The sequence below is a fragment of the Cynara cardunculus genome (genome assembly GCF_001531365.2).
Source record: "Cynara cardunculus var. scolymus isolate 2C chromosome LG 10, CcrdV1, whole genome shotgun sequence".
Lineage (NCBI taxonomy): Eukaryota > Viridiplantae > Streptophyta > Magnoliopsida > Asterales > Asteraceae > Cynara > Cynara cardunculus.
The window spans coordinates 22,264,293-22,279,588 of NC_037537.1; the positions used below are offsets into that span (position 1 = coordinate 22,264,293).

Below are 15,296 nucleotides of genomic sequence, written 5' to 3' on the forward strand. Positions count from 1 at the left end.
AGTTGTATATAGTTTGCAACAGAGTATAAAGAATGCCAAGTATAAGTTCTAAAAAGTGCACAGTAATCACCCCCAGGAAACAAAGAGGAGCTCAATAATCTGGGCGTATAAAATATCATAGAACCTCCTCTTCTACTGATCAGCTCAAAGTAGACATGCCTACTAGGAGTATTGGTCAACAACATCTACTTTGTCAACAGCCACATCACATGCAAGGGCTAAAATGAAAACCAAAGCAGTTGTTTTGTGGCAACTAGTTTTTTTTATAAATATGGCTAAGGGGGATCACTATTGCACCATTAGAGTAAAAACCATTTGTGATGGCAGTCAATCATCACAGTTAGAAAGATGCCAAACTAGAGTGARGTGGGAGGATGTAGCCAGTCACTTTGGCACTTATGCAACACGGAACTAAGTAGATTAATGGTCATTTACAAGGTGTGTTTAATGTCTGTATGCTTATGGTTTAGATGCCTATGAAAAACGTCATGTTTGATAGCAAAAAGTTTATCAAAAATACAAATATGTAAGGTCAATATCATTAGCTTTATAAGTAAAGTCCTTGTCTTAAACCTTTGCATTTTTTTATGAATCTCATATAACAAAAAGATGCTYAGAGAAAAGAGTTGAGGTAGGCCTTTCATCTTTCTATTTCAATTTGAAGTTACACTACCTGTATAACAGAAGTGGAAAATTACAAAAAAACAAAAAAKTTGCGATTCCAATCTTTCTCTGCAGGGATATCATTATCATGTACATGTTAGGCCTCCAGGGAGGGGGGAGGGATAACCTTATCCAAACAACAAATTTTTAATGTTAATCAAGAAATAATCACCATCACAGACCACATACAGTGTAATCATCTGAACACATCTTACCGTAGATGAACAAAAATTAACCAGGTAAGCTTATAACAAGGTAATCTTAACCAGGTAAGCTTATAACAAAAATTTCAAACGCAAAGTGGTCAAATGTTGAACWRATTGGATATGGAGAGGAGAAAAACCTCGATTGGATATGGAGAGGAGAGAATCGTTAGTCGATTGGAACAGATTTGAAGAGATGAACGCCGCAGACGTGGTCGCCGTCGAGGCTTGCTGGTCGCCGTCGAGGCTTGCTGGTCGCCGTCGTGGTACTGGTCGCCGACGATGGTCCTGGTCGGCATCGATGAGCTGTTCGCCGTCTATGGTCTGCCCGCTGTCGATGAGGAAGCAAGCTGTCGATGAGGAAGCAATGGGAGGAGGAGCGATGGAAGGTATCTTAGGTTTTGTGAAGAAGCTGGGTAAAAGGGAAAAGGGTATTGAGGGAAATAAGTTTGAGTTCCACTTAGTTCCAGGGTATTAGGTAGAACTCGCGTGTCCCATTCTTATTCCACTAAGTTCCACTTAGTTCCACTTAGAAACACACCAAACATGGGACAAGTGTGTCCTGTTCTGTCCTGTCCCACCCTGTTCCACATACCAAACGCACCCTTAATAACAAGTACAACCAAATATATGAAGAAATTTGAGAAAAGGTTTTCTGCTATGGAAGAGTTCATAAGCTGTCTTCTTGAATCTCTTGACGATCATCAATCAATTTTGAATAAAACATGTAGTGTTGATAGCTTCAGTCCATAATTGAGTAGGGAGACAAGATTCGTTGAGCATTGATCGAGCAGCCTCAATGATTGTTTGATTTCTTCTTTCAGCGACCCCATTCTGTTGTGGAGTTCTCACAGCTGAGAATTTGTGTGAGATTTCCTTGTTCATAAAGAAGTCATCAATGGTACTGTTTTTAAATTCAGTTCCATGATCACGCCTAATAGACAGTACTTTGATGTTGTTCGTACTTCTATGAGTTTGACGAACGAAATGATTTCTTCAGGTGCATCACTCTTAGATCTGAAAAAGAAGACCTAAGCATACTTGAAATACTCATCAACAATGACAAGTGTATATTTCTTTCCACCTATAGATTACACATTGACTGGACCAAATAAATCCATGTGCAGTAGCTGAAGAAGAGAAGTCACTGAAGAGATTTGCTTAGATTTGAAGCTAGCCTTTGTCTGCTTTCCCTTTTTGCATACTAAGCAAAAAGATTTCTTTGCAAAGGAGTGCTGAGTAAGGCAGTGATAAGATCTTTTTGAGACAACTCATTCAACGTCTTGAAGTTGAGATGAGAGAGTCGTTTGTTTCATAGCCAATTGATATCTGAAGAGGCTTTAGAGAGAAAATAATTATTCTCAGTGAAGAAGAATTCATGTTGATGACATACACGTTCTCTAGACGAGAACCTGTAAGAGCAAGGTTGTCATCTTTGTCATAGACATAACATGAGTTCTTAAGAAATATTCACTGTGAAATATTTTTCACACAACTGACTGATGCTAAGAAGATTGTGCTTCAGTCCTTCAACACATGCAACACGTTTGAAAGTGGTTGCACCGTTGGTTAATATACCAAAACCCTTGGTATATTCTTTTCCATTTTCTCCAAAGGTTACGGAAGGGCCTCTTTCATCTTTTTAATCAGTGAGCAGGGATTTGTCTCCAGTCATATGTCTTGAACATCCATTATCAAGATACCAAATGCCTTTGACTTTCTACAAAAGAAAACAAATTAAGATTGCTTTGGTACCCATTTTTCAATGGGTCCAGCGAAGTTAGAGGCGACATCCATTGACGCTGAAGACTCAAGGTCAGCATGTGTCTTCACTGAGCTTGAGGAAGAGGCTTCAGTGGACTTATTCATCTTAGTCGTTTTCACAACATTGGTGGTTGATTTAGTCTTGGATGATTTTTCAGCCTTGGCTACTTTCTTTACTTTAGTTGGCGGACCAGATTTGGTAGTTGAAGGACACTTACTAGCAATATGTGAATTTTCCACAGTGACGATACTTTCTACAGCTGAAGGTAGCTTTAGGGCTAGAAGGGTCTGAGAAATAGAAAAGGGACAAGCTCCAAGGAGTCCTTTCTCATTTGTTGGAGGAGGAACAACTGAGGGTTTGGATACCTCGGGTGAAAAATTCACTTTCAGCTTTGGCTTAGGTTTCTGAGAGGGTTAAGATACCTTGGTCCCTGAGGAATAAGGTTTACAAGCTGAAGGTTTAGATCTGGATCTATTTGACTTGTTAGCCTTCTTAGGCAGAGGAGCGATGACAATGGCTTTACCTTTGTCTTTGTATCCCGAACTCGAGGGAGTTCCTTCAAGATGAGTCTCATTGGAAGAGTACTGAAAGGAAGAGGTGTCAGGAATGGAAGAGACAAAAGTACCAAACTTAAGCATCGACTTGTCAGTGACACTTCTTCTTGATCATTGGAAAATCCTAGACCACTCTTTATCTTGGCAGGAATCTGAGCGTTGATGATCTCAGAAGCCTTGATTGAGGCTTTGCACCACCCTTCAATGGTAACCTTCTCAGCCTTGAGTTCAGCAATAGCTTGCTCACGCTCAGCGATAGCCTACTTGCGTTCGATGCTTATGATTTGGTTTAAAATGACCCGATCCTTAAGATTTTCTTCAATCTTAGTCAGCTCTTTGATCTTTGAATGACATTTCTCTAATTTTTCTTGAAGATCAAGATTAAGCTTTTTAGCTTTGGACTTGCCATTCAGGGCATTGTAAAGGTCAACCGTCAGCGTATCTAGTGCAGATAGGCTATCTGAAGAAGAAGAAGAAGAAGAAGATGGTTCATTCAGGGAACATACCTAAGTAGGGGTTGATGACGAGGGATCACTGGAGAAATGAGGTCTCTGATGGTTCATCTTTGACATCCTTGGTAATTAGACAGAGGTAGAACGTGTTTTCCTCGTCAAAGGATGATTCTTCAGAAAAATCAGCCCAGTCATACTCTTCAGCGACAAGACCTTTGCCTTTTACACTGAAGATTGTTCATCTTCTTGTACTTCTCCTTCAGGTAGGGCTGTGCAAAACCCGACCCAACCCGGATTACCCGAAAAAACGACCGAAAAACCTTAACCGAACCGATATCTATGAACCGAACCAACCCGAGGTCCGAAATCCGAAAATTATATTGGGTTAGTGGGATTGGGTAGGATCTCATGATCCAAAACCTGAAACCGTCCGAAAATCGAATTGTTCAACTTTTACTACTAGTACTAGATACCTTTGAATTGTCATGGTGTATGTCAATCTTTGTCTTTCATTTCTTAAGAAGACTATTACTATTACCATGCAACAACTCTAAAGATTGGTGATGGGTTAGGGATCTGTAGCTAATTTTTAGGCACCAAGTACCAGCTCTTGGAAATGATTGATGCACCAATTTGCAGAGTTCCTGGATCTTTAGCTAATTTTTGGTCACCAATTTGCTAGATAATGACAATTTAAACTAGTTCCACTTTAACAATTTAACTTTAACTCATATGCATATTTTCTTATCTATGGGTTGTGGGCATTGGGCAGTGAACTTCCAGAGTTCCTGAGGGGTGAAACTTTTATTATAAACCCATTGATGCACTCCATTCATTATAAAAATATACAAACGTTGTTTTTAACTCAAAATATTGGAGTTATCTTAACTATGTTCAAACCACTTGATCAAGCCACAGGCATAAGGTTTTCATGAGCAAATCTACATTTTTAAGCATTATACCCACAAATGTATTCTTTTTAAAGTATAAAATACTTATACACGACAAATATTCATGTACACTCCTTATCTTTGGTGAAAACAGTGGAGAGAAAAATCCATGATAATGTGAGAAACAAAGGTATTTCATCGGCCTGAACCCCTCCAAAACCCGACCGAACCCGAACTTCCCCGAACTGGCCCGACCACGAACTTCCCCCGAACTGCATATTACGGGGCATGATATTATAATCTGATACCCAATCGGTTTCTTCAGTTTATGGTCCGATCTGACCCGTGCTCACCCCTAACTTCAGGTATATATCACCTTTAGATCTGAAGGAGGATGGGGGCTTGGAAGATGGCGTCTCAATTTTCTTATACCTGCATTCACTAGCAAAGTAACCTTTGCATTGGCAGTTGTAGCAGATTGCTGAAGCCTAGTCAATGGGGTTTGACTTTGGTTTTTCAGTTAAGGTTAACGAGGGAGATCTGCGATAGTTACTTTTTCTATCGAACCTCCTAAAGGAGTTAGTAAAAAGGGCCATCGACTCATCAAATTCTGAAAGATCAGCGTCCTGAGTTAGAAGGATCTAACTCAGTGATAGATACAAAAGAAATAGAAGGAATGGAAGAAATAAAAGAGTCAGCTGAAGGGTTATCAGAGATCAAAGCTAACGGAGAGATTTTTATTTCCCTAGAGTCTTTAAGAAGATTCTTCTTCAGCTGACGGGATTGCTCATGATTAAGCAATATTCCATAAAGGATACTGAGAAAGAGGGAGGGCATGTCCTTAGACATCTTGAGACACATGGTATAATGATCTCATGATTTTGGCAAACATTCAAAGAATTTTGTCAGTGTCTCTAAGTTGGACTATTCTCTTCTTACTGTACTCAAATCAATAAGAAGACAATTAACATGTTGATGTACTTTAAACAAAGCTTCAATCTTTCCACAAAGAAAGTTTTCATATTGTCTTACTAAATTAATCTTCCTCGATTCTTGTACTTTAGTAGTAAATTCATATTGAACACATAAAGTGTTCCACATGAATTTCGAGGTTTTAAGCTTCATAATTGAGTGATATACCTCGTCAGGAAGAGCCATGGATATTATAGACCTCGCACGAGTGTCTAAAGCCATCTTCTTTTTGTCTTCATCACTCCATTGATGAGGGAACTTTAGAATCTGCCATTCTGGAATCACGGCAGTCGTAGCAGTTGCAGAAACTATTGAGATATTACAAATGGAACATAAGGTCCATTCTCAATATAGTATGCGATCTCAGGATCCACACCTTCCAAGAATATAGACATTCGATTCTTCTAGAGACTGACTCTGATGATATGGGGAGATTTGGCAAGAGAGCCATTGTCGTGAAAGTTAGTGTTAGTGTTTTGCAAAGCCATTTTGACAGGAATAAATTATCTAAAGATGGAAAGATAATAAAATACGAATAAAACAACAATACAATACAAAAAGCAAACACTGCTCTGATACCACTTGTTGATCCCAACTGTATCTACAAGATTTTATAAGTAATCAGTTTGTAGAAGGGGGGGGGATGAATACAAACACATAAACTATCACTTTTAAAAATTATACATTTGATAAAGAAGACCAATACAAATTTTACATATTTTTTACGGAAGAGATAAGGTAAAGAACTTATCTAAACAATCTAAGATACACACAATTACAAATAGCAAAGAGAAAAGATTTGCTACAAGAAATGAAGAAAGAATAAAAGTGCTCTTCACTTGTTAAAATGGTTCTTTCTCTTAGACAGAAAGTAGTGGAAAAAGTAACTTCTTGGGTAAGTTCTTAGTGAGGAAGATTGATAACTAAGAGAAGAACACTCAACTATTTATACTCATTATACTAAATGCAATTTAAAGGTACAAAGCACGTATCAAGATTTTGGAAAAAAGCTTGTCTTTTGCTACGGTATACAGTCCTTTTGGCTTTATAGGAGCAGTCTTCTTTCATAAAGTAGGTAAGCATTATAGAGTCAATGGAGTGGCTCCGTACTGTACTGTACTTTAGAAAGGTATGGGTTTGTCATTTGTGTGAGGGAGGACAAAACAAAAACAATCGTGCTTGGTAAGTTTCATTTGATCGCTGAATATTGTGATGACGCTGAAAGGTCTCTTCAATGTTCGTTGAAACTTGTGCAGATTTCACACATATGTAGACGAGCTTGTAATCACTGAATACCGCTTCAGATCACGAACTTGCTGGTCTATAATCTTCATTTTTGTCTTCAACATTGCTGAAGAATCTGTGGTGTTAGTTTAGTATTCTTGAAGTATAACAGTCTCTGAAAGAATTACAATACACCTTCAACGATCACTAAATAGAATCAGTGAAGATCATTGAAACAAAATAACAGAAATACTATATTACACGAAATACGTGGATTATATGCAAATGTGAAATGAGGTGTTATACTATATATCCTTAGACCTAAGATATATGCTGGCACTAGAGTGAGTCAATCATTATGTTTTAAAATAGTCATACGTTGTTCTAAATAAGGCAGTTAAAAAGGTTATTATTGAGGATAGTGTGAATCTTGTTATAATCGCATATAGTCAAGATGGGATTTGTTCATCTACTAGGTGAGAGTATGATATGGCTGTGCCCCTTGATAAATCGAATAGATGTGAGTGTATGGCCATACCCAAACGACATTGACAGTTGGTCAATCTAGTTTAATGATCATATTCGTGTTCTAGATCAAGAAACCTATCATCAACTAATATGAGGATGACTAGATACATGGCTCAAGTTCAAATTGATACCAGTAACAAAGAGACATAAGACAAACAATCATCGTACAAATGAATGTACGTTTTGTAGAAACTAACATCATAAAAACATGTACGTATGCATAATTAACTGGTACTTTTGATTTTTAAGTAATGTGCACAAATTAATTGTACCTTATGCACGATAATTTGTTTTTAAGAGATGAGCCAAATGCTTTATAATATAGTATAGATATAGATGTATAAAGAGTAAATTACATGTTTGGTCCCTGTCGTTTTTATTGCAATTTAGTCCTAATGATTAAAATAATCAAAACATCCTCTTGATTGACTTACTTAACAGAAAAAAAAAATGTAACAAAGTTAATAACATAAACCCAATACGTTATACATTGTAAATCATGAGAGTTCATTTATTATGATTTAAATATTTATGAAAGATAACTAAAATTCATTAATTATGATCAATACTTTATATTAGGAAAAAAATCAAAACTTTTATATAATCATATATTCATCAAATTAAATAAATAATTAAGATTGAATTGTATTGGTTGTATAAATACAAAAAGTTGCATATTAATTCAGCCTGTCTCTCTCTATATATTAAATAGAATATTGATGTATTAAAACACATCAACCACGTGGACCAATCATACAATTAACTCTTAAACCGTATAAAAAGTATCGAACAATTGAAGTTCACCTAAAACCCAAAAACTATCGACGATGATCTCGATGTTGCACCTCTGTCTCCTCATTGCCTCCTAATAATCTCCATTCTCTCTTCGTAAAATCCTTTCTCTTCATAGTGTTCAATCTCAGATCTTCCTGCACAAAATTCCTTCTCGATGTTGTATCTTGACGTTTTCCAAGATTAGCCTCTTCTGTCACGCCGCTCTCCTTCAAGGTTCGATTTCTCCTCAGGTACTCTCAGGTTTCTCTGTTCGATTTCCATGGATAATTTACAATCTATACTAAATCATGTCAACCGGTTATTCTCTATCTTCCAGAGTTATCAGAGCCACTATCTTGTACACTGTGAATTGCCTTGGCTGACTATGTATCATAAATTGCCTCAACTGTCTGGAAAAATGGCAGCTTGTTGCAGCATGATCACATAGAAAAAGTTCTACTCTATGATATTGTATATAATATAAAATTGGAAGAGATTGTTTCACTTCCATTGTTCTATCTTCTCTGTTTCGTTAGTTCTTAATCAATTTCAGCCTCTACTTCTTTGTTCTTTCCCCTTCAGCAATCTGCATCTCCTTTCTTTACTCTCGTCTACATGGTTTTCATTTTTTGTGACAAATCACAATCCCCTTTGAATTCATTTCATCTGTTTTTTCTTTATGTGTTCTACTGTTGTTATCCATCAACATTGTGCTTATCGTTCACACAAAGCTGTATAAGCTGTACAGTTTTGTTAACAATTTTTTGGTTGTTAATTGTTATCAGCAATATATACCAGTTGCTAAAAACTTTTTAATCAACTTTACGTTTACTGAAAATTGGAATCCTACAACTAGAAACACAAAAAGATAACGAATTTATTTGTTCACAACACATATAAGTAACTAGATTCAGTGCAGTACCTCGGTCATAGATATGGTTAGATCGCCAATGGACGATACTGAGTTGCCATACCTAGTAGGCATTGATTGACCAACTGAAGATCGAGTATGACAGATCAGATTCTCTGACAGGATGACCATTCGCTGCCAACTAGGTACTTGGTAGTGAGTTTGTGTGAGCAATATGGTTGTGATAAGTCAACCTCACTACAATATGATATTAGAAAACACCTCCTAGTCTATCATCTGCCAGCTTGAAGCAAGGTTGTATTGTCACCATAAATATTAAATATATGGTAAGAGATCACCTGAGCAAAAACATGTAGAAGTTATTGAAATTGTAGGCAATAGAAAGAGAATATGAGAACTTGTATCTGAACCATACACATTATGACCATGATCTTCAAAAAGGGTGTAGAAATTTGAGTTTGTGCAAGTGTTTGAGATTGAGGAAAAGAAGGGTTCAATAACTGGGGACCATTAAAGGTATGAGCATGTGTCGAATTTGATTGTTATGTTTTTGTTTAATCTAGAACTTGAACATCATTGAGGAAAAGATAGGTTATTATGGAAAATAAAATTTGGGATTTGGTGGGAGTTCAACTAAAATGCTGACTTTTTATAGTATTTATATTTTCTGAAGCTGCAACTTGATGTGTATTTTGATATTTTTCCATTTCATTTGATTTATATTGTTGTTTGTGGATGGATTAGGGTGAGAATTTGAAGTGCCATACTTTTGGGTCTGGAGATGACTTCAGTATCTCAGTCGGCAGTTACCTTTTCTGGGAGTTTGTCTTCTGGAATTGCAGCTTCAGATGTTCTTCGAAGCTCTAGTAATGGTGTCAATGGTGTACCACTAAGAACGTTAGGCAGAGGACATGCTGGCACAAGGAAGAAACGAATAAGTATCTCTGCAAAGGTCAGGAAGGTGAAGCAGCATGAGTACCCGTGGCCCCAGGATCCTGACTCCAATGTGAAGGGTGGAGTTCTTAGTCATCTTTCTCCATTCAAGCCTTTAAAGGAAAAGCCGAAGCCAGTTACCTTGGAATTTGAGAAGCCTCTTATGGATCTACAAAAGAAAATTATTGATGTAAAGCCTCCTAAACCGCTCTAATGTCGTCACTTCGTAGTAAGATGTCTAAAATTTCAATTTTTGTTTGTATGCAGGTGCAAAAGATGGCAAATGAAACTGGTCTAGACTTCAGTGATCAAATCATCTCATTAGAGAACAAATATCAGCAGGTTCAGTTACTTATTTGAATTTTTATGTCTCCATAAGACGAATGTTAAAAAGTTAAATATAATTCTCAATGAATGACAGATCCAAGTTATTATTTTCGGTTTTATTTAATAGTAGGTAAAGTGTTCATTTGTTGTGATTAGGAGTATTTGTAGTTTATGACTAATGGCATTCAGCAAATACTTGTTTATTAATTTGGTTCAGTTCTGTTGGAAATGTTGATGTTTGGTTGAGAAGCTGACATAATTTTGAAAATTTATGCTTGGAATAACTAAACCAAACGAGCCCAGTATATCCCACTAAGGTGAGGTCTGGAGGGTATAATCCAAACTTGACCTCTACCCATGAAGACCCCTGACTTGTGGAAAGTGTGTGAAAGCGAGAAAGTTAGCCCACAAAGTTTGGGGAACATAAAGAAATAAGAAGACTTCAAAAAAGAACTTGGGACCAGAAAGGCAGATATGATAAATTTTGTGCTTGGGTTTGAAATATTAATGCATATATCTGCATTAGGTCATTGACCATCCCACCTTCCTTGTGATGATGAAGTATAACTAATAGATTAATTAAATCCCTTAGATGGGTTTGTGTTATAAGTCTAACTTTAAAATAGCTATTATAGATCTCGAAAATGTTCCTTTTTCCCGGTGCTTTCTTTTAATTTATAACATAAAGTCACATTGCTGATCTGTCATGTCTGCTTAATCTTTTTATGTACTCATTTACAGGCTCTTAAAGATCTCTATACACATTTGACTCCAATACAGCGGGTTAATATTGCACGACACCCTAATAGGCCTACTTTTCTTGATCATGTCTTCAGCATTACTGATAAGGTCTGGTACTTGATGTTCTCAAAGCTCTCTAATGTTTCTCAAGTTAAAAACTTAAAAAATTACTTGAAAGAATCCCATACGATAGACCCTTTTGTGTATCAAAATGTATAGTTTGTTGAGCTTCATGGTGACCGAGGCGGCTACGATGATCCTGCAATAGTGACAGGCATTGGAACAATAGATGGCAGGCGTTTCATGTTTATGGGYCATCAGAAGGGTAGAAATACCAAAGAGAATATTCAACGCAACTTYGGAATGCCWACACCACATGGGTAAGCATATTGGTYSGGTAACAATAWAAGTTATYTGGAGCTACTCYTGGTGAAATCAATGTCAAAAGATCTTAYAGATTTACATTATAGACATGCTATATTATTAGAAGTCCKGCWRTCTTTTCATTWCATGGTGCTRYWTACTTKTCTCTAGCCTTAATCTTTCCTTTTTCCATTTCKTMTCTTTTATTTGSGTTTGGTTTGATTTGGTTTTAGAAGTCCTGCTAACATTGATGCTWTGTTTCTTACAGCTACCGCAAAGCTCTRCGCATGATGTAYTATGCAGACCACCATGGATTCCCTATTGTCACRTTCATCGATACCCCWGGGGCATTTGCTGACCTTAAATCAGAGGAACTAGGCCAAGTATGTAGATACAYATATAAAGCTGATTATCTTTTATGATATGGCTAAGCRACCCATTATTGTTTCTACAGTGCTTGAGTTRGTGGTTAATTTATTTCTATGCAGGGTGAAGCCATTGCCCACAATTTAAGGACTATGTTCGGTCTGAAGGTGCCAATYGTTTCCATTGTGATYGGTGAAGGTGGATCTGGAGGTGCTTTGGCAATTGGTTGTGCTAATAAATTGCTAATGCTTGAAAATGCAGTCTTCTATGTTGCCAGGTGACTAGAAAATTTTCTAACTTGTACCACAAATGTAGGTTAGATCTTGCATCATCATGTTCTCATGAATTTGTAATCTTATTTATAGTTGAAATTTCATGGCTGCCTGTGACCAAAACACCTGAGGCTATTAGTCGATTGAGCAAGTAAATTACAGGGTCAATTTGTTTACACTTCTTAATCTTTTCACTTTTGGTTTTGTTTCACCCTCTTGATAGCATAGCTGCTTTTTAGAGACCTTTTTTAATTTCCAATAGTCTTATTGGACAGTATTATTACTTGTCCTATTACAAGTTAAATCTAACCTTCTAAATCAACCAATCAAATTACAGTCTTTTGAAGTAGGAAACTTGTGTAAAGATAGTTGTGTTGTTGCTAAATCATTTCATTACATTTTTTCCCTAAAATTATTTAATTTCCATGGTATAGCCCTGAAGCATGTGCAGCAATTCTGTGGAAGACCGCTAAAGCCTCTCCAAAGGTGGTGAAACAGTCCTCTTCTTGTCTTTATTGGTATAATGCTCAAAGCTTATATAGTTTTTTTTCTAATTTATAGGCAGCTGAGAAGCTCAAGATCACATCTACGGAGCTCCGCAAGCTACAGATTGCTGATGGCATCATCCCTGTAAGATTCTGCTGTTTTCTCCCTTTCCCCTAACTCTCTAATTTCATTCATCCATCTAAATAAAACAACGGGATATATTAAATGGAGAAATGGATAGGGAATTCGAGAGACTTTCAGTTGTTTTTGAACTTCCGTTCCCATCCATCTTATGTGAGGCTGACCATAATTGCAGGAACCACTTGGTGGTGCACATGCAGATCCGCACTGGACTTCCGGACAAATAAAAGCTGCCATTCTTGAAACAATGGATGTGAGTACATTAACTCCATTCCATAAWTACTGTTAGTCCAAAGTCTATGCTYAGATTATACTTACARATATGTTTTGTATAAATAGGAGCTTGAGAAGATGGGTACRGAAGACCTGTTAAGACATCGAATGCTCAAGTTTCGCAAGATTGGTGGATTCCAAGAAGGACTACCCGTCGAGCCMGAAAAGAAAGTCAACATGAAAMAGAAAGAGGAACCAAGACCTGGACTTATTTCCGACAAAGTGTTGCAGGGTGAGGTTAATAAACTAAAGGAGCAAATTCTGAAAGCAAAGGAATCATCTTCAGTAGATATGGATCAAAATGGGTTGATTGAGAAGCTGAAAAGAGAGATAAATTAYGAAATTTCTCAAGCAGCTAAAGCTTTGGGYATCGAGGAAAAATTAACTAAAATGCGCCAAGAATTTGCTAAAGCAACRGACCAACAGTTGACTCCTGCTCAGTTTAAGGATCTTGAGGATCTAAAGAATGAGTTTAACGAGAATCTGGCAACGGCTCCTAACCATGGAAGGCTGCARTACAAGCTAAACTTGTTAAAGGAAATTTCCGAAGCCAAAGTTTTTGCTGAAAAATACAAAAAGAGCCTTCCGTTGAAGGCCAAAGTGAACGAAAAATTCAGACAAGTTTTGGAGAAKCCCARTCTGAAGCAGAAGATTCTGGGACTGAAAGATGAAGTTGAAAAATCTGGGGTTTCTGCCATTGAAGAACTGGATCAGGAGTTGAAGGAGAAAGTTTTGGAGGTTAGAGAAGAAGTGGAATCCGAATTTGTTAAAGCTCTCGAAGCTTCAGGTGTTCATGTAGCTTCACGGGTAGGTCAATCTTCGATGGCCATGATCAAAGCAAAAGTTGATGAACTTAATGCTGAAATTAACCAGATAATCCAAGATGTTATTGAATCAACCCCAGATTTGAAAAACAAAATCGAGATGTTGAAATTAGAGGCCATGAAGAACAAGAATCCTAGTAACCAATCAAAGGCAAAGATGGAGGTTTTGGAGCAGCAAATTAAGCAGGGTGTTGCTGAGGTGATGAGTTCTGCAGCCATCAAAGAGAAATACGAACGATTGCAGGCTGAGCTTGCCGAACTTTCAGGAGGATATGATGGAAGTTTGATCAAGGAACCGACCTATGCATGATGTAAGTTTACTCCATGACTCCTTTCTCCAGTTCTAATACTTGCCACAACAATTGTGGTCTCATGTAAAAATGTTGTGAATAAGTTGGTAGGACGCTTTTTAAGACACTTTTGAAATAAAATGTCTTATTAGTTTTTCCTACAGTACAAGAAGTGTCCTTTTATAAGACACATGTTTTTTATAAGACACATGTTTTTTATAAGAACACTTTTCAATAAGACCTTTTGTATTTCAAAAGGGTTCTAAAAATTTGTTAGGACTTGCTCTATCAACTTATCTAACACAATTCTATACAATTATAATAAGCTGTATAAAAGAGTTTATCAAGACATATTTGACGTCTTATATATAAAATCAATCATTCCATTAATCTTAAATCAATACTTGATATACACATATTAATTAAAAATTAAAACAATTTGACCTCAAAGTATACCTGTTTTCTGGAACTGCACAAGTATCAAGCATGCAAGTAACCGATGAAAATATTTATTCGTTGGCAGTTGATAAACATCTGCATCGAGTCCTCTGGAATGTGGGTTAACGAGCTTTAACGTTGGCTATCTGAACCATGAGCGGGATGTCGTATTTGGTAAAGATCAAGACCTGTCTGCTTTGAAAGTTTGCTGTTTGAGTTGAGTTCTTTTTGACATTTTATCGACTTTTATATGAATTCTTTTCATAAATTAATTTCGTGGTGTAGTCATTCTCAGCTGTAATAGTAGAACGTAACTGTCAGTTTTATACCGTAGCATGTCGTGTAAATTTCGGTGATTATCAATAATTAATTTGCCTTCTCTTTTTTCTGCTTGATGTTGGTATCATATAATTGATCCAGACTTTGTATTGCTTTTGATTTTGATGGAATTTCTATTTGAAAATTGAATCATGTAAAAAGGCCGTTTACCAAATGCTTATCCGGATAAGCGCTTATCAAGTCATATTAACTTACCGAATGAATATGGTAAGGACCAAGAATCTTACGTGGTAAGAGTGAAAGCAAGCGGAAGTGAGTGCAGGCAAGCGGAAGTGAGTGCGACGACTTTTGTTACGGTTAGCGCTTACCAGACGAGTTCCAATTTTTTTGGAGGTTCTGTTACATCTAGAACTTTTGATGGCATTGCATAAGAGATAACACCGATACATATATGTTAAGCACAGAAGGACCCGTGAGACCACATTTTTACACGTAAACTTCACAACAAAAACGCTGTGAAGGTTTAAAAAAAGTCGAACCTTCACAGCAAAAACACTGTAAAGGTTTTAAAAAGTTACCTTCACAGCATTTTGCTGTGAAGTTTCAAGTGTAAAATGTTGGTCTCACGGGTCTCACGAAAACAGGCTGATCTCACATGATCCCAAGT

At 36.9% G+C, this 15,296-nt stretch overlaps 1 protein-coding gene across 1 annotated transcript; it reads left to right on the forward strand.

Annotated features, from left to right (window-relative positions):
• Positions 1 to 8,071: 8,071 nt before the first annotated feature.
• Positions 8,072 to 14,734, forward strand: LOC112519426 (acetyl-coenzyme A carboxylase carboxyl transferase subunit alpha, chloroplastic-like). The gene is made up of 12 exons (XM_025127536.1): positions 8,072 to 8,276; positions 9,641 to 10,019; positions 10,097 to 10,171; positions 10,898 to 11,005; positions 11,117 to 11,277; positions 11,529 to 11,643; positions 11,749 to 11,903; positions 12,333 to 12,384; positions 12,460 to 12,528; positions 12,701 to 12,778; positions 12,865 to 13,933; positions 14,436 to 14,734. Exons 2-11 carry the CDS (start codon positions 9,678 to 9,680, stop codon positions 13,930 to 13,932), a joined length of 2,223 nt encoding a protein of 740 aa, XP_024983304.1. The 5' UTR covers positions 8,072 to 8,276; positions 9,641 to 9,677; the 3' UTR covers position 13,933; positions 14,436 to 14,734.
• The last annotated feature ends 562 nt before the right edge of the window (positions 14,735 to 15,296 follow it).